The 22,305-nt window shown below is 42.2% G+C and overlaps 1 protein-coding gene across 1 annotated transcript; it reads right to left on the bottom strand.

Moving 5' to 3' along the window:
• Positions 1-2,019: 2,019 nt before the first annotated feature.
• Positions 2,020-16,336, bottom strand: LOC306977300 (solute carrier family 28 member 3-like; the record flags this gene model as incomplete). Its single annotated transcript, XM_079575553.1, has 15 exons — positions 2,020-2,146; positions 2,212-2,326; positions 5,054-5,152; positions 5,212-5,293; positions 6,979-7,176; positions 7,671-7,839; positions 9,448-9,578; positions 9,659-9,784; positions 11,298-11,378; positions 13,212-13,292; positions 13,363-13,440; positions 13,522-13,635; positions 13,702-13,846; positions 15,498-15,687; positions 16,303-16,336. The coding sequence occupies 15 exons, from the start codon at positions 16,334-16,336 to the stop codon at positions 2,020-2,022; spliced, it is 1,770 nt and encodes a 589-aa protein (XP_079431679.1).
• Between the last annotated feature and the right edge of the window lie 5,969 nt (positions 16,337-22,305).

The following is a 22,305-nucleotide window of genomic DNA, read 5'->3' as shown; positions in this document are numbered from 1 at the left end:
GACAAAAATGTGACAAAATTAGACAAAAAAATGACAAAAAAATGACAAAAAATGACAAAAATGTGACAAAATTAGACAAAAAAATGACAAAAATTTGATTAAAAAAAATTACAAAAATGTGATGAAAAATGTACAAAAAATTTACAAAAAATGACAAAAAATGACAAAAAAATGACAAAAAAAATTACAAAAAAAGTTACAAAAATGAGTTGAATACCCAACAAAAAAATGATGGGAAAAAAATCTGATGACGTGAGGAAAAAGATCCTCTCGGTTCAGTGTTGAGGGTAACGTTTTACAAAAGTAATGAGTTACAAAACTATATTACTTTTTCCAGTAACTGAGGAATAAAACACATTACTTACACAAAATACGGGAATATATTAGTCATTACAATTCAAGTAACTCGAGTTACAAGTGCATTTCAATAGTTGAATGAAAAAATTTCAAACTCCCCCCAAATAAAATGCAGCGCTAAATCAAGTTGGACACTGGTGTAAGCGATTTTCCGTTGTAACTAACGTCGTCAAAACAAAACATGAGAGAATGGGAAAAGCAAAGTACTGCACTTTTGCTCAGTGGCATTATTACTATATTCAGTTTATATTTTGCCAAAAGTAACTCAGAAGTAACTCAAAGTAATGAAGCCTTGGCGTCAATTCAACCTGCTAGACTAAATGCATCACCTACCTCTAGCCAGTGATCTCTTCCGTGAGGGCCACACCTCCACCTCAGCCCATCAGCGTAACAGCCAATCAGCCAATCATCTACCTCGGTCCTGCTTTTAAGCCTCTTGCAATCATGGTTCGTTCGTAATTTTAATCATTTTCCATTTAAAAGAACTTTTATTTGAGCAGCATCAGCTTCGTGGTTGTATAAGCTACACAGCGGCGGAGTGATCTGCGTGAAAATAGTCCCTCAAAATGCGATCATTCATGTGATGCAAGGTCAGTTATAGCCCAAAAATTACTCTATCGACAGACATTTATATGGTTAGTCTGGTGTTATAAGTGATTTGCCTCAGGTGCTCTGTGGAGCGGGTCAGACTGGTTTTAATGCAGGCTAGCTGATACCATAGAAATGCGCTAGCCTAGCACTAGCCTAGCGCCACGTAACTCTTCAAATATAAGAACTGCATGAATTACAAAAAAAAAAAACTCCAGAAATCAGCAACACTCTGGATAACTAGGAAAAGAGGCCCTATGTCAAAAATCCAGAAATATCCCTTTAACGTTTGAAACAAAAACAAACATTAACCACCGACTATAGCAGGGGTAGGCAACCTCAGGCCCGGGGGCCAAATCTGGCCCTTTAGCACAGAACCTCTGGCCCCCAAGATGGTTGTTTGAAATAATATTGTGCAAATAAGAAATCAAATACCTGTTAAAGTCAGTCTAAAAATGAGAGAAATAGTGTCAGTATTTTAAAAATGTCCTGTCAGAACATCCCGCTTGGTCATATATAATGTTAAACAGTGATTCTCAACTGGCGGGACTCAAAAGTGGGTCACGGAACCATTTTCAGTGGGTCACGAGTCTATAGGGAACTTTTATTCAATATTGTCCATCTGAAACTACATGGAAGCATTAACTGTGTGTTAAAATCTATGTAATTGGGTTGTTTTGATCATAATTTCAGTCTTAAAGGGATATTTACTGCTCGTTCAACAAAAACTTGTGTGGAAAATTCTATATTTTATACGATATATGACAAATTGCAGTTTTATTTGGGTCCCAAAGCCACTTGGGAACCACTGATGTAAAACATTGGCATTTGCAGAAAATAGTTCTTTACTTCAGGCTACGATGTTGAGGTTCGGCCCTTGGGTGTTTTGGCAATGATGAAAATCAGCCTCCACGATGCAAACTTGCCGACCCCTGAACTATAGGCTTGTGACATCATGTGAACGCAGCCTATTGACAGCACATTTAGTAAAAACCTTTTATTCAAACATTATTGGACTAGAAACTGTGCATTTCCTTTTATACACAAAGTCTTTGGCGTCTTCTGCCTCGGAGGTCACGCTGACGTGGATGAAACGCTACAGTTGACACGTGCGGGGGGAGCGAGATCGCAGCAGCCTCTCAGGGAGCTCAGAGTGAAGCCCGGGCCCAGGGTCAGGTTGGTCTGCCCCTGCCCTGCCACGCTGCACACAAACAAAACAGGGAGTCAAGCAGTTTGACACCATCCCCAGGCACTGGAGCGCCTCACCTGTCGTACAGTCGGGAGCAGCAGTCGAGGAGCTGGCTGCTGTTGTTGACGACAGTGCTGTTAAACGCGGCGCTCAGGAAATCAGGGCAGTGCACGTTGGGGACGTACAAAATCCCTGTTGCAAATCAACACAACACACAGCAAGGTTTTATTTAAACGATGGAAATATCCAAAGCTTTACAGAACATAGAATTAGTGTTCCCTTAAACCAGGGGTGGGCAATTAATTTTCATAAGGAGCCACATGAGAAGCCTGATTTGATTTCGAGAGCCGCACCAACAATAACTCAAACTTATTCTGCTCAACTTTGTGTATTTTGAATAGCTGATACCTACCGTTAATTAGTAGGACTATTATTTTCTGTAAATATTTAGCCATGTCAAGCCAAGGACGCACATGTGTGTGCATCGTTATTTAGGTTATTCAACTATTTATCCTCGTTTACTGCAACCATCGCACTAACAGCACCTCTGTGCTTCCTTCAAACGGAGTTTGTTGGAAATGAAGCGATGCATTACAGCAAGTACATTTCCCTGGGTCCAAAATGGAGTGTATCGCCGGGTCCATAAACAAAAGCTCCAAATACTCAATCAATAAATGAATAAATGAGCCTGGCTGGACTGTAGCCTCTTAAAAACGGCTCACACTTATTGCACTTTACAAGCCTGTGTCACAAGTCACATTGTAGTCATTATTCATTCACTCCACACTTTATGGTAGTAAGCTACTATTGTGGCCACAGCTACAAGGGCAGACTGTTTCCCACTTGACATGTGTTGATTGTTTATATCCTGATCTTTCATTATGTCAGTGCCCTCTGCTGGACACCCGTGGAACACTTTCCCGCTGCCCCTAGTGGCTGGAGTGAGCATTCCGGTAATTTCTTTAAAGTCATAACTCTGCACAGGAATGGGCTAAAGACTTACCTTTTTTGACATACTTATGAATTTATGCTCTACAAGTCGTGGGCCGGACTGAATCATCTCGCGGGCCATATTTTGCCCAGGTCTGCCTTAAACACTCACACTCAAGCTAAATTCCCACTAGCGATGCACAAAAATACAATATAAAGGATGGCAATTGTACAGATAATGATTTTTTTTAGCTGATCATAAGGTTTCTTCTGCTAAAGTCCATTAAAGGGACTATACGGAGTTTAAAAATGTTAAAATGTAGTATTTTCCTCCCCCTACATGTTTCAGCCATGTCCTAATGTGTAGAATGAGACCAGACCTGTTCACCACAACTGCCTCTAAAATCCTGCACTGTCACTCAAAAAATGTTGGGTCTGAAGTGCCGTCATGCACGAGCTTAATATCGAAGCTGCTGTTACACATAAGACCTGAGGTGGCAGTAGTGAGTATAAAATGGCCAACTTGCATCTAGCCTTTTTAAGAGTTCAGAAAGAGGTTGAACCTCTTGCGGAGAGTTGCTGATTAGATCAAGCATATTTTCTTTTAGCCAATTACAACCAAGTGTAAAAATGTAGTACAGGAGACAAAGTGCTCAGGAAGTCTATAACTAAATTTGTTTTTTTTTGTTTTTGGGGGAAGGTGCTCTTTGGTAATTGGGGAACAAAGACTTAAGAAAGAACAAAAAAACATGGCATTACTCCCACATCATAATCCTCTATTTACATGATCTCAAAAGCCTTTATTGTGCTGGGCAGATGGATCTTAAAATCTTCTAAAACATATTGCTGGATTCTTCCATGCGTATCGGCTCCAACAAACCTTTGTCAAGAAGTATGATGGGGAGGAGTGCCTTGGTTTTTTGTTTTCCTGTAAAAATATAGTGTCCAGATATGAGAGGAAATCAATCCAGTATTTAGTATTTAAAAAAATGCAGTGTATAGCCGCATACCTCACATTTTTCTGGTGTTGTTAACAAGTGTGAAACTGTCTGTTGCTGTCGGTAAATGTAAAAACTGCACACTCAATTCTGTCACGAACTATCATAGACTGTAGAATAGCAATGCACTGAGTGAGGGTGGCCAAGAAGCTGTTGGATTTGGGTGAAGCCAAACTGGAGAAAATGTGCTCGGTTCAGGCGGGGGTTAAGAGGTTAAAGGGACTAGATGGAAGTTGTCGTTTTTTACTCGCTACTGCCACCTCAGGTCTTACGTGTAACTGCATTCCCTATGTTAAAGAGGGGGTATTATGCTTTTTTCAATCACATAGCACCAGTCTATAGCACACTACAATGATGACAAAACCTTCTGTTGGTTTGTAAACGCAGTAAATTAGAATAACTGCCTTGTATAAAATTGCTCTCTCAAAATGGCTGTAGTGAATGTCTTGAAATCGGCCTCTGTCTCTTTAAGAACCTCTGACCCTTTCCGACACGCCCCCTCCACACGCTGTCTGTGGCATCAGTGGGGAGGGGGTTCTGCTGAGGGGCAGTGGTTGGTTACTCGGCTGGTGACGAAAGCTCGGAGGCGTCTCCAGGAGGTGGGGGCGTTCCTAGGAGGACTCAGGCAAACCTATCCCTAAAATGGCTGCCATCAGAGTTTTTACAGATTACTCAAAAATATACGTGAATGTGCCAAGGCAACACTTCAGGCATGTTTTTAATGAGGGAATGACATAATAACATGATGTCAAGCTTGAAAAAGTCGATTTTGCATAATACCCCCTCTTTAAGCTCGTGCATGACTTTGGAGATAGTGGGTATTTTCTGCTCAATAATAACATAAGGTGTTAGAGAATAAAATTGAATCGCTATTTATCATACTGGGTCATGTGATCCCTGTGAGTCAAGGCTGGGACAGCGATAGTACGACAGCACAGCATGACCCAGTATGATAAATAGCGACTTAATGTTATTCTCTAGCAGACCTCACCTGCGATACACGCGGTCATGAAACAGGACACGCAGCCGGCTATCAGGGACCTCACCCCACAGCGACTGATGTCCGCCCGCCGCTCCGGGACGATGGCAGCTAAGGAGGGACACACAAGGTAAACCGAGAATAGCATATGGATTATAATGGTTACTTACTGAGAGCTCCAACCAGCATGGCCAGAGACGACACATTGGAAAAACCACAAAGGGCGTAGGTCGCGATGGTCTCAGAGCGCTCCTGAAACAATATTTATCAAGACAGGGGTTAAAGGGTCGTTTTATACTCACTACTGCCACCTCTGGTCATACGCGTAACTGCAGCTTCGATATTTATATATTTAGGAAAGGTTTTACTTGGCCAGAAAAAATAAATGTTTGTAATTCCCACCGCTGCCATATACAGAATTAGATGCCAAAAGCAGAGTTATAAGCCACTGCTAAAAACTACATTTAGAGAGTGATGTTAAGCCTCAAGCCTAAGTCACAGCCGGTCGTACGGGCTCCTACGGCCGGTCTGTGGAAAAAAAATGTGTGGTATATTCTGCCACTGAGTGCATTCCTCATCAGAGATGTATTAAGATCAGGCACCAGCCCACTATCCTTAAGGTTAGTGGCTAGGGCAGGGTCAGGGTTAAGCTGATTGGTTGATATACTGTATGACATTTCAAATTCATGACTTGTGATTGGCAGGCCCACCTTTATGTACCTATAGGCCCTGGGGATTAAAGGGATGTTTCAGGATGTGTGACATAGGGCCTCATTTCCTAGTTATCCAGAGCGTAGTTGATTTCTGGAGATATTTTTTTTTTTGTAAATCAAGCAGTTCTTATGTTTGAAGAGTTTCGTGGTGCTAGGCTAGTGCAAGGCTAGCGCATTTCTATGGTATCAGCTAGCCTGCATTTAAAACAGTCTGACCCGCTCCACAGAGCACCTGAGGCAAATCACTTATAACACCAGACTAACCATATAAATGTCTGTGTCGATCGAGTAATTTTTGGAATACAACTGGACTTGCATCACGTGAATGAGGGACTATTTTCTAGCAGATCACTCCGCCGACGCATAGCTTATACAACCACGAAGCTGATGCTCAAATATAAGTTATTTTAAATGCAAAATGGTTAAAAAGCAACCATCTCATACAGTTAGTCATGCCACAAAGTGAACTGATTGACATGAAAATCAACTAAACCTTTTTTCTTTTTTCCTTAGTTATGATAGGCCCGTGACTGGTCCAGCCCCTGCTAGCCCATTGGATAAGGTGGCTCTGGTTGATGGCAGAAGCTTCCTACGGAAAAAAAAAATTGCACCCGGTGTACGTGCAAAAAATGCAAGAAAAGCGGTGTGTGGAGGGTGGAGGGTAGGGTAGGGGGACGTGTCTAATTTCAAGCCGCAGACAGAGGTTTCTTTGTCATGTCAAACAAACTCTACAGGGAATTCAATTTTTTCAGGTCGCAAAAACGCTGTACGTCTTCGCGCATCGCCTGTACAGCCAGCGTATGTCTTTCATTTATGTCACACTTGTGGACTTTGCATATGTGTCGTGAGCCACACATGCATCATTAGTGCGGCCAACGCGTGTTCAGATATCTCGTTTATCTTTCACCCGAAAAAAACGGCGATATATCCTGTAAAGCTTCAGGGGTGCCTGAGGCCAAGCACAAAGTTTTTGCAATATGCCGAGGGGAAGAGGGAAGGCGAGGGGGGAACAGGTGTCAGAGAGGGAGCAGAGGGAACGGCGTTATGGGTAGTGTGACGCGTAGCAGCGATTCACCAGAGGTGTTTGGATTGATGCGAATGTATGATATGTGGTCACCGTGGCTTTCCCTCTCCAACTCTCGGGAAAGTGTGTCATACTGCCCAAACAGGCGCCTTCTCTGTATCCAAGGACTCCAAACAAACGTACGACCGGTTGTGACTCACAGACAGGTACTGCTTCACGTTGCCCACGTACTCCGCTCCTCCTCCTTTGCGTTTCCGTATGAACTCGGACAGTTTCTGATAGGCCACAAACTCATTGATGAAGGTCTTTTTGCCGATCAGATCTGCCACGATGAAGCTGTCCTCCCACGAGACGCCCATCATGAAGGACAGAGGCATGAAGACGTAGGAGCAGATGAGCTGAAGAGTAAGAATACCCAACATTGTTGCTTTTTTGTCATCTGTTTTGTTGCTATTTGGGTGAAGAGGTTACACTGCAAAAAGTATTTAACTAGATCAGTATAAACATCTCAATTTGAGCATAATAATCCAATTTTTTGCTGTTTTGACTAGTTAAGAAGTTCTTGGGCATTTGTCCTAGATTATTTCACTTGTTCTGAGATGTTTCTGACTCGTTTAGATACATTTCGTCCTTATTTCAGGTCATTCTCTTTGCCAATGGGGTAAGAAAATTGGTCTTAGCTCATTGGCAATTTTACTTTCTTATTTCAAGCGAGATTTACCTTAGAACTGGTCTTAAAGGTCCTCAAACAAGCAAAGTAAACTTGGTCCGATCAGGAATAGTGTCTAAATGAGTGAAAACCGCTCAAAACAAGATACATTTCCTCAATTCAAGTCATTTAAGCCAATGCTTGAAATTTACTTTTTGTAGTGTAAGATCTGAGCGTGTTTACCGTGAAGCTGAAGGCAGGACAGTCGAACATGCTGCCGACCCAGCTGAGCACAGAGTCCATGAGGGCCAGCAGAGCGAGGCAGGAGATGATGTTCACCAGGATGTTCGCCACCACTTCAATGGCGGAAGAGGCCCCCCGGCACGCTGCTTCCAGGAGACTGCAGCTATTTCTGTCACGCACACACAAAGACACAAAGACACACGCACACACACGCACACGCACACACACACACACACACACATACACACACACACACACACACACACACACACACACACACACACACACATACACACACACACACACACACACACACACACACACACACACACACACACACACAACCAAACCACGTCAAAGCATATGATTAACTCGAGTGCTTTCTGCGGAAATGAGAGCCTTGATACCAACAGGCTCAAAATAACATAGTTAATGCTTTGCCAAGTTGGGCAGAGTGACGGAACAGTACAGACTGCAGTATTTAGTGACATCAAGAGTCTCACGAAGTTATTGCAGACTTTCTTTCCATTGAAGAGTGATAAGTGATAACTCCGCACACCCGAGAAGGCGACAGCTCTGACCTGATGGAGGTCAGAGTGACTGAAACGTTGCTGCTATAATCGAGTAAAATGCACAGGGAAAGTAAGTAAGAGAAAGGAAAAAAAACACTTTGTTGACCCTAATCCTTTGCTTTGTTTCAGAGAAACCAAACCACTATAAGCGACGTATAAACCTCTTAACCCCTACCTGAACCGAGCACATGTTCTCTAGTTCTAAATGTTTCTAATCGAAAAGCTTCTTGATAAAAGATGCAAAAGAGTGACAAAACAAGACGAAAACAAGGATGATCTCAGAAGCTAAGCAGGAAGGGCCTGGCTGGTACTTGGATAGGAGACCTTATGGGAGCACCAGGAAGCCTGGGTGAATGTAGTGAGTGAGTGGTTGGTGGTGGTCGGAGCGGCCGATGGCCCAGAATGGTTGCCTCACTTCCGTCAGTCTACCCCAGGGCAGCTGTGGCTACAATAGTAGCTTACCACCACCAAGTATGGACTGAATGAATAATGCAATCTAAAGTGTCCAGAAAATAGCTATTTAAAACCTATGCATGATTTTCATTATTATATTATTATTATTAAAGGAACTATATGGAGTTTAAAAATGTTAAAATTATGTATTTTCCTCCCCCTACATGTTTCAACAATGTCCTAATGTGTAGAATGAGCTCAGACCTGTTCACCACAACTGCCTCTAAAATCCTTGACTCTCACTCAAAAAGGTGTTAATTCGGGTCTGAAGTGCCGTCATGCACAAGCTTAATATAGAAGCTGCAGTTATGCATAAGGCCAAAGATGGCAGTAGTGAGTATAAAATCACAAACTTGCATCTAGCCCCTTTAATAATAATAATGGCTTTCCCTTGTATTGCGCTTTACAAGCCTGTATTACCAAGTTTCTCAAAGTGCCACACTGTCGTCATTATTCACTCCATACTCAGTGATGTTAAGCTGCTAATGTAGCCACAGCTGCCCTGGGGTAGACTGACGGAAGTGAGGCAACCACTCTGTGCCATCGGCCCCTCCGATGGTGGTCGGAGTACCAGGAGGAAACCTACACAGGCACGGGGAGAACTTGCAAACTCCACACCATCCATTTCCATCAGCTGTCTCGTACTCGCACACATGCTCTCATTCTTCCTGGCCCAAAGGGGGACCCTGTTGTACATGTTTTAGTGGTAGACGAACTCTGATCCCCTGGAGAACTAGTTATGTGTGTTTTACCCTTTGTCGATTTCCAAATCCTCTTCAAGCAGAATCTGAGAGCTCTCGGTTTCGGGCCAAAAGGTTTTGGCGATGGCCAGGGAGGCTGGAGACGACATCACCGACGCGGTCAACAAGTGGGCGGGGTCAACCTTCAGGCAAAGAAAAGACCAGAGGCTGTTAGAACTGAATGCATTTTAGACATAGACATAAAACCAAAGCAGGTCCTCACCCCAAATGCGATGTAGGAGCCCAGGACGGACCCCGAGATGCTGGCGAATCCCCCGGTCATCACGGCGTGGATCTCAGAGCAGGTGAGTCTGCTGATGTACGGGCGGATGAGCAGGATGGACTCTGTCTAAGGAGAGGAAAGCATTCAGATAAACCCTAAATTATATTAGTCACATTTAAAAAAAAAAATTGACATGGTTTTGTCATTTTTTCATTACGTTTTTGTCGTTTTTCATCCTCATTTTCTTCGATATTTTGATGATTTTTTTTTTTCTGTTTTAGCTTTTAGATTTGGGTTAAGCCAAACTGGAGAAAATGTGCTTGGTTCAGGTGGGGGTCAAGAGCGGAAATATCTGCTTTATTTATTTTATTGCATTATTGATTTCGCATATTCACAGTATATTTACTGCGTTGCGAAATAATCCGTGCATTTCAGGGTTGCCGAACTCTATGGCTAAAACCAGTTTGGAAATTTCATGTCAGTTCCTATTAGTGCGAGACTTAGCTTTCAAATCGAGACATGTTCACATAAAATGGTCGAACATGTGCTTCCGGTCATTGGATGCAGCAGGTCTTTAGTAAAATCTTAAAGAGTGAAAAAAACAGAGACAGGTTTACTTTAAAGCAGAACTAAGTAACTCTTGCCCCCCTGCAGATGTCGTAGCATGTTGTGTTTTTTTGCTCATTAATTGTCCGTGAGAGTAAATACTACGCTGACAGAAAAGACAAAGGAAGAGAGGGATATTGTTCATCCAATTACACAATGGAGATCATTTTTTTCACTCAAACTTGGCTGTAAATACTGTTAATGTGGTGCTAGCCCACTGTTAGCTTCTTCTTCGTGATTCCATTAATGTGTATTGGTGACTCAAACCGAGTGGCAGAGACACCAGGGGGAGATAAAAGACCCCCCAATCATCCCATTAACACTTGTATTACCCCCAGAGGAACTATGGAAAGGATTTATTAAGGTAAACAAGTTACTTATTTCTGCTTTAAAGTCACCTTACCTGATTTTTCACATTCATAACCTTCCTAGTGGTTTTCAAACTGTGGTACTGTACCATTTTACATACAAGGGCTTCTTCAGGTGGTACTCAGGGTCATCTCCCCTTTGTGACTGTTGGCTCCATTTTAACCCCTGAAGAAACCAAGTGCATTTTCTCCAGTTCAGCTTTACCCAAATCTAAAAGCTTCTCGACTGGAGCTTACAGCCTATTGGCCAGGGTAACGCCTCATTTGAAAGCTAAGACTTACAAAACTGATAGTGATTTTTTTTTTGCCGCGTTTTTGTCACATTTGAGGCATTTTTGTCTTGTTTTTGCAGGTTTTTGTCATTTTTTTGTTGATTTCTCTATGGATTTTTTTATCCCTTGCTTTTTTATTTTTTATTTTCATCCTCGTTTTTGATGCTATTTTGACGCTTTCATTAAGAAGTTTTTTAAATTTGGGTAAAGCTAAACCGGAGAAAATGTGCTCGGTTCAGGTTAATATACAGAAGGACAAAAATATTTATTCCACAGGGAAAATAATGAGGTACACAATCTCTGAAATGTACAGCCTAATGTTTTGGACCTGCCATGTATTTAATTTACACAAAAGCGGACTGGACCCGCCCCCCCCCCCCCCGTTCTCCGTACCTGTCCCAGGAATATGTTCCCCGCCGCGGCCAGTGACTCTGCGGGAGACGTCCCCGCGGCGAGTCTCATGATGAAGCCAATCTGTGCATGAAAAGAAGCACGGCTGAGCGAAATGAACACTTTAATGCCCAGTTGTGCTTGACCCAGTTGGCCTCCTGATTGGCTGCTGACCCAGAAGGTTTGCGTCGCCATGGCAACTCGCTCCCCTTGATCAGAGAGACGTTTCCCCACGAACAAAGACCTACCTGATGATGTGTAATTGATTTTGCGTCGAATCACTCAGTTTTGTTTTCAGCCTCAACAACACAAGAAGAAGAAGAAGAAGAAGATCTTTATTTATATAGCGCCTTTCACAGACACAATGGCTCAGATTTGCATTCTCCCCAAATCGCTCGACTGTAGCCGCTATTTATTCGCCGCACAGTCACACGTGGCGATAGTAAACACAGACGACTGCAGAAGCCGGTTACTGCATGTGCTACATTCATCTGCTATCTGAACGGAAATGAATGGTACGTGGGTGACACACATTTACAGAATGCATAAGTCACAGCTGGGGTCAGTGTTGTGTATGAGCCATGTTTATACAGGAACTCTCCTATTACACATTATGGAGATGAACTGATGTTAATTCACACATTTGTGGACAAGTCAGCCGTGATGTTTTTTATAGTTTAAAGGGACAATACGGAGTTTAAAAATGTTTTAAAAATATATTTTTTCCTCCCCCTACCTACATGTTTCAACAATGTCCTAATGTGTAGAATGAGCCCAAACGTATTTACCATAACTGCCTCTATAAACCTGCACTGACACTGAGAAAGTTGTTAATTCGGGTCAGAAGTGCCGTCATGCACGAGCTTAAAGGGATATTTCAGGATTTTTGACATAGGGCCTCATTTCCTTGTTATCCAGAGTGTTGTTGATTTCTGGAGATATTTTTTTTGCAATTCATGCAGTTCTTATATTTGAAGAATTTTGTGGCGCCAGGCTAGTGCTAGGCTAGTGCATGTCTATGGTATCAGCTAGCCTGCATTAAAAACAGTCTGACCCGCTCCACAGAGCACCTGAGGCAAATCACTTATAACACCAGACTAATATAAATGTCTGTGTCGATAGAATCATGTTTGGAATATAACTGACCTTGCATCACATGAATGATCGCATTTTGAGGGACTATTTTCTAGCAGATCACTCCGCCACCGCGTAGCTTATACAACCACGATGCTGATGCTGCTCAAATATAAGGTATTTTAAATGCAAAATGGTTAAAATTACTCTATTGACAGACATTTATATGGTTAGTCTGGTGTTATAAGTGATTTGCCTCAGGTACACTGTGGAGCGGGTCACACTGTTTTTAATGCAGGCTAGCTGATACCATAGACATGCACTAGCCTAGCACTAGCCTAGCGCCACGAAACTCTTCAAATATAAGAACTGCATGAATTACAAAAAAAAATATCTCCATACATCAGCAACACTCTGGATAACTAGGAAATGAGGCCCTATGTCAAAAATCCTGAAATATCCCTTTAAGCTCGTGCATGACGGCACTTCTGACCCGAATTAACAACTTTTTGAGTGGCAGGATTTTAGAGGCAGTTGTGGTGAACAGGTCTGGGCTCAATTTACACATTAGGACATGGCTGAAACATGTAGGGGGAGAAAAATACTTAGTTTTAACATTTTTAAACTCTGTATAGTCCCTTTAAAGTGTCTGGACTATGAAATTCCATGGATTCCTCTTTACAGAGTTTTGAGTGCGGAGATGATTGAAATGTGTGATTGAAACAACACACTCCAGGTTTGTCTTTGATGAGGACACATCACTGAAGCATAGACACTCCATAGATGACGATATGTAGAAAAATGTCAGTCTATTTCTGTGGAATGAGAATAATATCTCCTTACTTTGCGGATGAGCCAGGACAGAAAGCCTGTGTGCTGCAGGATGGAGATCACTGTGCTCATGAACACGAGGATTGGCATCACCTGAGAAGAGGAAAGAGCTTTTGCGACTGTTGTTCCAAGAGCTTCTTACAAACACGACACTGCGCTCTACCTTAAAGGCGAACAAGTGGTCTGCGAAGTTAGGCCCGAACACAAACTCTGCTCCTGCGTCTGAGAAGGACATGAAGAGCTGTGCAGATAGAAAAACAGCTCGGTGAAAAAAAACACAAACATCAGAGTCAGTGATTGGTATTTTAAACTTGAACTGAACCTGAGCTTTATCTCCGACTGCGTTCAGAAGAGTTTTCCCAAATGTGGTTCCTGTGACCAGCACAGCCAAATAAAACTGTAGGCTCACCCCACCGATGATGGTTTTCCACGGCCACTGCAAAACACGGACAAGGCTCACGACTGGTGGAAGTACTTTGAACTTTGAACAACTCTCACTTACTCTGAACGGGTGCTTAGAAAACAGCATCATTAGGAATATGAGCAGGAGTAGCCCACAGAAGGAGATGAGAGCCTCTGGTCCATATCGGACTGAGTTCACCGCCGCACACACCAGGATGGGCACCGGTAGGAGCCCCAGGATGATCCTACACAGAAACATGTCGAATGCTGTTTTAAAGGGACTATACGGAGTTTAAAAATGTTAAATTAAGTATTTTCCTCCCCCTACATGTTCCAGCCATGTCCTAATGTGTAGAATGAGCCCAGACCTGTTCACCACAACTGCCTCTAAAATCCACAACTGCCTGTAAAATCCTTACTTAACGAAAATCCTAGTTTGTTAAGTAAGATCCTTTGTTTTTTTAATAATGGTTTATTTATTTATAATTCAGTAATATATCTGAACCTTACCACCCACCTTGTGAGCACATCACAAACATTATAGGAAATTAAACAGTTTGATTTAGTTTTTGTTGATCTCTCTATGTTGAAGTGTGTAATAAGTTATCAATTCAACAAGCATAAGGTTACATTAGATTTATTTCTGTGTCCAATTATAAAAGTTAATCAATTTGTTCATTAAACTAAGGCTGTTTGAACCTTTGTGGTATATCCAGAGTAAACCGAATCAAAGCATCCACCTTTCTCGGGTAAGTCCTACATACAGGTGCTCGTCATATAATTAGAATATCATGAAAAAGTGCATTTACTTCTGTTATTCAACTTAAACTGTGAAACTAATGTATGATAGACTCATTACATGCAAAGTGAGATATGTATAGCCTTTATTTGTTATCATTTTGATTACTGTGGCTCACAGCTTGTAAAAATCCCCAAAATCTCAGAAAATTAGAATATTTTGAAAATGGACTGTGAGCCATAATCGTCACAATTATAACAAACAAAGACTTGCCTTTCCTAGTTATCCAGAGTGTTGCTGATTTCTGGAGATATTTTTTTTTGCAATTTATGCAGTTCTTATATTTGAAGAGTTTCGTGGCGCTAGGCTAGTGCAAGGCTAGTGCATTTCTATGGTATCAGCTAGCCTGCATTAAAAACAGTGTGACCCGCTCCACAGAGCACCTGAGGCAAATCACTTATAACACCAGACTAACCATATAAATGTCTGTGTCCATAGAGTAATTGGAACCATTTTGCATTTAAAAGAACTTATATTTGAGCAGCATCAGCTTCGAGGTTGTATAAGCTACGCAGCGGCGGAGTGATCTGCGTGAAAATAGTCCCTCAAAATGTGATCATTCATGTGATGCAAGGTCAGTTATATTCCAAAAATTATTCTATCGACAGACATTTATATGGTTAGTCTGACATTATAAGTGACTTGCCTCAGGTGCTCAGACTGTTTTTAATGCAGGCTAGCTGATACCATAGAAATATGCTAGCCTAGCACTAGCCCAGCGCCACAAAACTCTTCAAATATAAGAACTGCATGAACTACAAAGAAAAATATCTCCAGAAATCAGCAACACTCTGGGCAACTAGGAAATGAGGCCCTATGTCAAAACTCCTGAAATATCCCTTTAACTGCTGTAGCTTGTTAAATGATCCATAGCTTCCTCTCTTTAGCAAAAAGGCAATAATCCAAGCTCACCACACTCCATTTTATGTGTAAATTGTAGCATGGTGTTCCCCAAGGGTCAGTTTTTGGTCCGACCCTTTTTAATTTTTTTGCTGTCTAAAGTGTTTTCTTATGGTCAAGTGAGATATAAAATCTCACCAACTCATGCATAAATGTAAAGAACTGACACTCTGAACAGTTGTTTCTTCATGAGATACCGTTTGATCCAAAGTTTTGCCTTCCTCCCGACAGTCCTGCCTGTGCTCAGTTTGTCCCACAAGAGGGAGCCGTAGCGTTTGAAGAGCAAGTCCCAGAGGAAGCACAGGGCGACCACACAGGTGATGATCAGCAGTGTGGAGGCTTTCTGGAAGTTCACCACACAGGCCGCCACCAACAGGGCCACGTATCCTACAACAGCAGAGACACAAAGGGGGATGATTTAACTGTGCAAACGGCTGTCCTCACTGGAAGAGTTTCACTATTTCAACACAACAATATATTTACTTAAAGCAGAACTAAGTAACTCATGCCCTGGAGGCCATAAGTGCCACTGCAGGTGTCGTAGCATGTTGTGGTTTTTTACTCCTTATACTACAAAGACAGAAAAGACAAAGGGACAGAGGGATATTGTACATTGTGCCACAACTCAATGACTCAATGGAGATCATTTTTTTCACTCAAACTTGGCTGTAAGTACTGTTTAAGTTTCCACCACACATTTGTTGTGTGCTACATCCCCAGGAGGAGCACGCTGTACAGATCGTCATTAAAAGTTTTTAGAGCCGCGATGAGAACAAAATGAGACAAATGCTGCCCTCTGGTGGGAGTTTTGGAATCATTCAGAGGAGCCAAGCTGTATTAAAACAGAAAAGAAACCGCTAAATACAACTATGAAGGTAAGCTGCATGCAAATGTTATGCTAACATCAGCTAAAGCTGCGCAAACAGCGGCTAAATGCTAATATCGGCAAAATCCCCGTTTAGAACAGCCGTTTGATGTTGTGAAATATTTCATCCGTATGACCTGCGTCAATAATGAGGTCTGTCCACTCTCTCATGGCCAATCAGAGGCTTTGGCCACAGCCAGAGGTCGGTCCCAAAACCTATACCTGGTCAGACCGGTTTGGCCCTGGTCTTTGTTATGGAAAAGCTCGACAAAGCCGGTGAAAGAGCCATTCGGCCGACACGCGCCTGCATATGGAAATTAAGCTTATGTGTGTTTTGGGGCCTCCGACCTGGAGGCAGGGAAGTTGCAAAGGTGGTTTTCTGGCCAGAGACACCAGGGGGAGATGAAAGACCCTCCAATCATCCCATTAACACTTGCATTACGCCAGAGGGACTACGGAAAGGATTTATTAAGGGAAACAAGTTACTTAGTTCTTAGTTCAACGTGTTTGTGGTTTAAATAAAAACAAAAACACCTTTATCTTTTGTACAGTACAGGCCAAAAGTTTGGACACAATGTTTTTTCCTTTCAATTCAAAACTGCTTCTATGGTAGAGTCTCACAGAAGTCGTTCATTTATGAGTGAACACATACGGAATTGTGAAAAACATTGACATAAATTCTTCCAAATGGCCGCCTCTCGCTTCGATTACTGCTTTACACTTTTAACATTTTCTCAGTTTGCTTCACGATGTCGTCCCAGAAATGGTTTTGACTTCTCAAACATGTTGAAAACTTTTTTCAAAAGACGTCCCTATGAAGCTCATGGAGAAGATGCCAAGAATTGAGGGCAGCAATTTTGAAGAATTTAGAATTAGAGTTATTTCACCTGTTTTTGTTTCCTTCATAATCCCATGTCAATCATAGTTTAACACCTTCAATGAGAATCGTAGTGTGTTAATAATGTTGAAAATAAAGAAAAGCCAATACATAAAAAGTGTGTCCAAACTTTTGGCCTGTAGGAATCTTTGGATTTGTCGGTTGAACAAGACACACAATGAATTGAAACACATACTCTCAAACAGTTACTCAGTACTTCATTAGAATCTTTTTACTTTAGTAATAAATTGGACAATGATTGTAATTTTTTATTTTATTTTACTTCTACTTCAAGTGATTCTAACCCTAAGTGGTGATACTCTCCTCCCTTCCCAAACCTGGAATTGTTTCAGATTTAAAAAGAAGTGATAACTAAATCCATCCATCCATCCATCCATCTGTCCAGGGGAGGAGGCCTCACGATTAGCCGGGCCTGTTGGTCTCTCATAAGGGGCTGAACCGCTCTTTGTCACCTATAGGACCTGTTTGCCATGGGAGACCCTACTGGGGGCACGAAGCCCCCAACAACAGAGCTCCTAGGATCAAGCGGGTGCTCAAACCCCTCCACGTTAAGGTGGCGGTTCCAGGACGGGTGGTAACGAAAATAATATTTCACAATTATTTTGAAAGGGAAGTTAATTTTTAATCATGTTTTTTAGCCCTATCCGTCAGTAACAAAAAGGCTTGTGGTGACCATTACTCTTGAGTGGATGTTCTGTCAACCTCCGCCAGAGGTTGACAGAAGTCTGACTGAGAGGGGAACAGATTTTGTTTTGAGTGTCTACTTATACCATCACCAGTGCCCTTCACTTCCCAGGTTTACTCTTTGACTTTCCCTCCAGAATGTTTATAACCAGACTTCAAATGGCCCCAGACTCCGGGACAGTCCCCACATGGGTAACTCTTTAACTGACGAGACAAAGTGCTTTGTTGTGTTGGGACACTTGTTTGTTCTGCTGCACATTTACAGCCCTTTGAATAAATAAGTTACAAACCTGCAGTAAAAACCAGCCGGACGATGCCGCGGATCTGCTCTGTGTGCAGCGAGAGCCATGTCTGAAGCTCCTCCACCCTCTGCTCCAGGACGCTGCCCAGACAGAAGCACTCAGGTGAGGCAGGGAGGTCACCGGGGAGGGGGAGGGAAGGGGAGAGACTGACGTGAAGCCGAACCTTTTCCTGTGTTCCTCTCTGTGCGGAGCCTCGTCTTCAGAGCCGTGCTCCTCGAACGCCGACAGCTCTCCATGTTCCTGTGATTTACAGACAGACTTTACATAATGCTTCTGTTAAAGGCGCATTATGCAACTTGGAAATAAAGTTAGTTGTAAGTCAGCGGCTGTGTGAGTGGTCCACATGGTGCCTTTATTTCAGATCCAGAAAACCGACAAAATAATTGATCCTGGAGCGCTGTGATAAAGGCACCATGCTGACCACACACACGTACAAGGTAAAATACGCACAAATATCCACTTTTTTTTGCATAACACGTTGCATAATGTGCCTTTAAGGTAACCACTACCACCAGTAGGCAAGGCAAGGCAAGTTTATTTGTAGAGCACAATTCATACACAAGGCAATTCAAAGTGCTTCACAGTTGCATAAATATAAGAAAACAAATACAATCAATAAAACATCAACATAGAATTAATCAATTACAGTAAGAGGCAAGAGTGTAGATAAAATACTTTCAGTTATATGCATTTTTAAGTCTTGTTTTGATTCGCTCTGTCTTGAGCACTATTTTTAAGTCTTGTTTTGACTCGCTCTGTCTTGAGCACTATTTCGCTCTGTCTTGAGCACTATTTTTAAGTCTTGTTTTGACTTGCTCTGTCTTGAGCACTATTTCGCTCTGTCTTGAGCACTATTTTTAAGTCTTGTTTTGACTCGCTCTGTCTTGAGCACTATTTCGCTCTGTCTTGAGCACTATTTTTAAGTCGTGTTTGGACTCGCTCTGTCTTGAGCACTATTTCGCTCTGTCTTGAGCACCATTTTTAAGTCTTGTTTTGACTCGCTCTGTCTTGAGCACTATTTCGCTCTGTCTTGAGCACTATTTCGCTCTGTCTTGAGCACTATTTCGCTCTGTCTTGAGCACTATTTTTCTTGCTCGTTCAAAAGTAAGTTACCTAACCTCTGTTTTTGTCGCTCCTTCTCCTCTGGACATCAATATAAAATTAATCAATTACAGTAAAAGACGAGAGTGCAGATAAAATACTTTCAGTTATATACACGGGCAAACAGAACTGTTTTCAGCCTGGATTTGAACATTGTCAGAGTTGAGGCCTGTCTCACATCCTCGTGAAGACTGTTCCAGATTTTAGCTGCATGAAACTGAAACGCAGCCTCACCGTGTTTATTATTGACTCTGGGAACCACCAGGAGGCCCCTCCCTGAGGTTCTCAGGGCCCGAGATGGTTCATACGGCTCTAACATGTCAGAGATGTACTTTGGAGCTAAACCATGAAATGACTTGTACACAAGCAGAGCTGTTTTAAAGTCTATTCTCTGAGTGACAGGAAGCCAGTGCAGAGACCGGAGCACTGGACTAATATGGTCGTATTTCCTGGTTCTTGTCAGGACTCGAGCAGCAGCGTTCTGGATGTACTGTAGCTGTCTGATAGCTCGTTTAGAGAGGCCAGTGAGTAGGCCGTTACAGTAGTCTAATCTGCTGGAGACAAATGCATGGATAAGTCTCTCTAAGTCTGGTTTTGACACTATTCCTCTGATCTTAGCAATGTTTTTCAGATGGTAAAAAGCTGCTGATGTTATTGCTTTGATGTGGCTGTTTAAGTTCAGGTCTGAGTCCATGATTACTCCTAGATTTCTAACCTGATTTTTTGGTTTTAGAGAGAGAGACTCAAGGTGACTGACAACACTTTGTCTTTGTGCCTGTGGGCCAAAAACAATGATCTCAGTTTTGTCTGAGTTTAGTTGGAGAAAGTTGTTTTGCATCCACAAACTGATCTGTTGGATGCAGTGACAGAGTGTATCTACAGGCCCATGTTCACCAGCCGTCAGTGACACGTAGATTTGAGTGTCATCTGCATAGTTGTGGTACGACACGTTGTTGCTGTTTATTAGCTGACCCAATGGAAGCATGTACATGTTGAATAAGAGAGGTCCCAAGATTGACCCCTGGGGGACTCCACAGGTCATGGCAATTTTGTCTGAGACACAGTTGCCAATTTCAACAAAGTACGTCCTGTCCTCGAGATAGGACTTAAACCAGTTTAGAGCATTACCAGAGATTCCCACCCAGTTTTCTAACCTGTGAAGTAAGATCCCGTGGTCCACTGTGTCAAAGGCAGCGCTCAGGTCCAGCAGAACTAAAACTGAGACCTTACCTGCGTTGGTGTTCATACGGATATCATTTGTCACCTTGATCAGAGCTGTCTCAGTGCTGTGGTGGGGCCTAAAGCCTGACTGGAAAGTATCAAACACATTGTTAGACAGGAGAAAGTAAGTGAGCTGCTGATATACTACTTTCTCTAGGACTTTTCCTAAGAATGGCAGGTTTGATATGGGCCGGTAGTTGTTCATTACCTTGGCATCAAGGCTGCTCTTCTTTAGAAGAGGCTTGATGACTGCAGTTTTCAAGGCCTTTGGAAATGCTCCAGTCTCGAGTGAGATGTTAACTAACTGAGCAAGTTGTGGTAACAAGCTGGTCAGCACAGACTTCAGAAATTTAGTGGGTAATTCATCAAGGCAGCATGTACATGAACTCAGACCGGAGATAACCTCTTCGATTGTTTTGTCAGTAACAGGTGTGAAATGTGTCAGCTCAAGGTGTTTATCTGGTGGCAGAGTTTCTATTTGTGTTGTGGAGATTATGGCATTTTTAATGCTTTGGACTTTGTCATAGAAAAATATTGCAAACTCATTACACTTAGATGTAGAGATTAGTTCTAGGGGCAGTGAAACTGGAGGGTTAGTTAATCTGTTTACTGTGGAAAACAGAACGCGAGAATTGTTTCTGCAGTTTGAGATGATTTTAGAGAAGTACTTCTCCCTTGCTCCACGCAAAATATGGTTGAACACACAAAGTACTTCTTTGTAAACCTCAAAATGAACCTGGAGCTTTGACTTGTGCCATTTCCGTTCGGCTTTTCGGCACTCCCTTTTCTGTGCCCTGACCGAATCTTCACTTCTCCAAGGTGCCTTTTGCCTATTGTTAACCATTTTAACCTTGACAGGAGCAATAGTATCCAAAACATTTAAGACCCTTGATGTGTAGGAGTCCAACAGATTATCAACATTAGAACATGGGGCATTTTCAAATCTGATCATCTCCATAAACTGTGTCCCTGTTGTATCATTTATGTGTCTTCCTTGAATAACTCCAGGCCCGACCACTGGTTTCGGTGTAACACACAGGTCAAAGAAGACACAAAAATGATCAGACAAAGCAACATCAACAACATTCACATTTGATATATTAACACCTTTTGTAATAACTAGATCTAGAGTGTGGCCTTTGTTGTGAGTTGCCTCACTCACGTGCTGAGTTAAACCAAACATTTCAAGGACAGCACCGAGTTCTATTGCATGCCTGTCGTTGGTCACATCCACATGCACATTAAAATCACCTGAAATTACTAAACAATCGAAATCAATGCATATAAATGACAGTAATTGAGTAAAATCTTCAATAAAACAGTTCTGTGGTGGTTTGTAAATAGTCATATAAAGTATGGGAGATTGTTTTATCTCCATTTTGAATGACACATACTCAAACGTTGGAAAAACCCCAAATGACAATTTTTGCAGGAGTAAATTGTCCCTGAATATGGCACAAACACCCCCACCCCTCTGGTTTTGGCGTGTTTCAGACACAAAATTGAAGTGAGATGGACTACACTCAATCAAAACTGCATTACCAGTGTTTTTGTCTAGCCATGTTTCAGTTAAAAACATAAAATCTAGATTATAAGAGGAAATAAAACTATTTATTAAAAAGGACTTGTTTTTTAGCGATCTGACATTGAGTACAGCATGTTTGAGATTTATCTGTGTTTGAGTGGATGGAATCTTTTTGCAGGGGATATGGATTAGATTTCTTTGATTGGACGGTCTGACTGTCCCTCTCTTATCTAATCTATGTTGTTTGACAGTACTAATTGTCTTGTAAGAACACACTCCCTCTATGGACCTCTGGTTGGTTTTGAGTTTGCTATGTATGGTAGCAACGCAGAGGCCCCTAATGTCCTAGACAGCAGCAGTGAAGCTGCTGGAGATAACAGCTGTGGGCGCCGGTGGTGGGGGCCGAGCT

Source organism: Gobius niger (assembly GCF_951799975.1).
Source record: "Gobius niger genome assembly, chromosome: 1".
Taxonomy (NCBI): Eukaryota; Metazoa; Chordata; class Actinopteri; order Gobiiformes; family Gobiidae; genus Gobius; species Gobius niger.
This window is presented reverse-complemented; position numbering and strand designations above follow the sequence as displayed.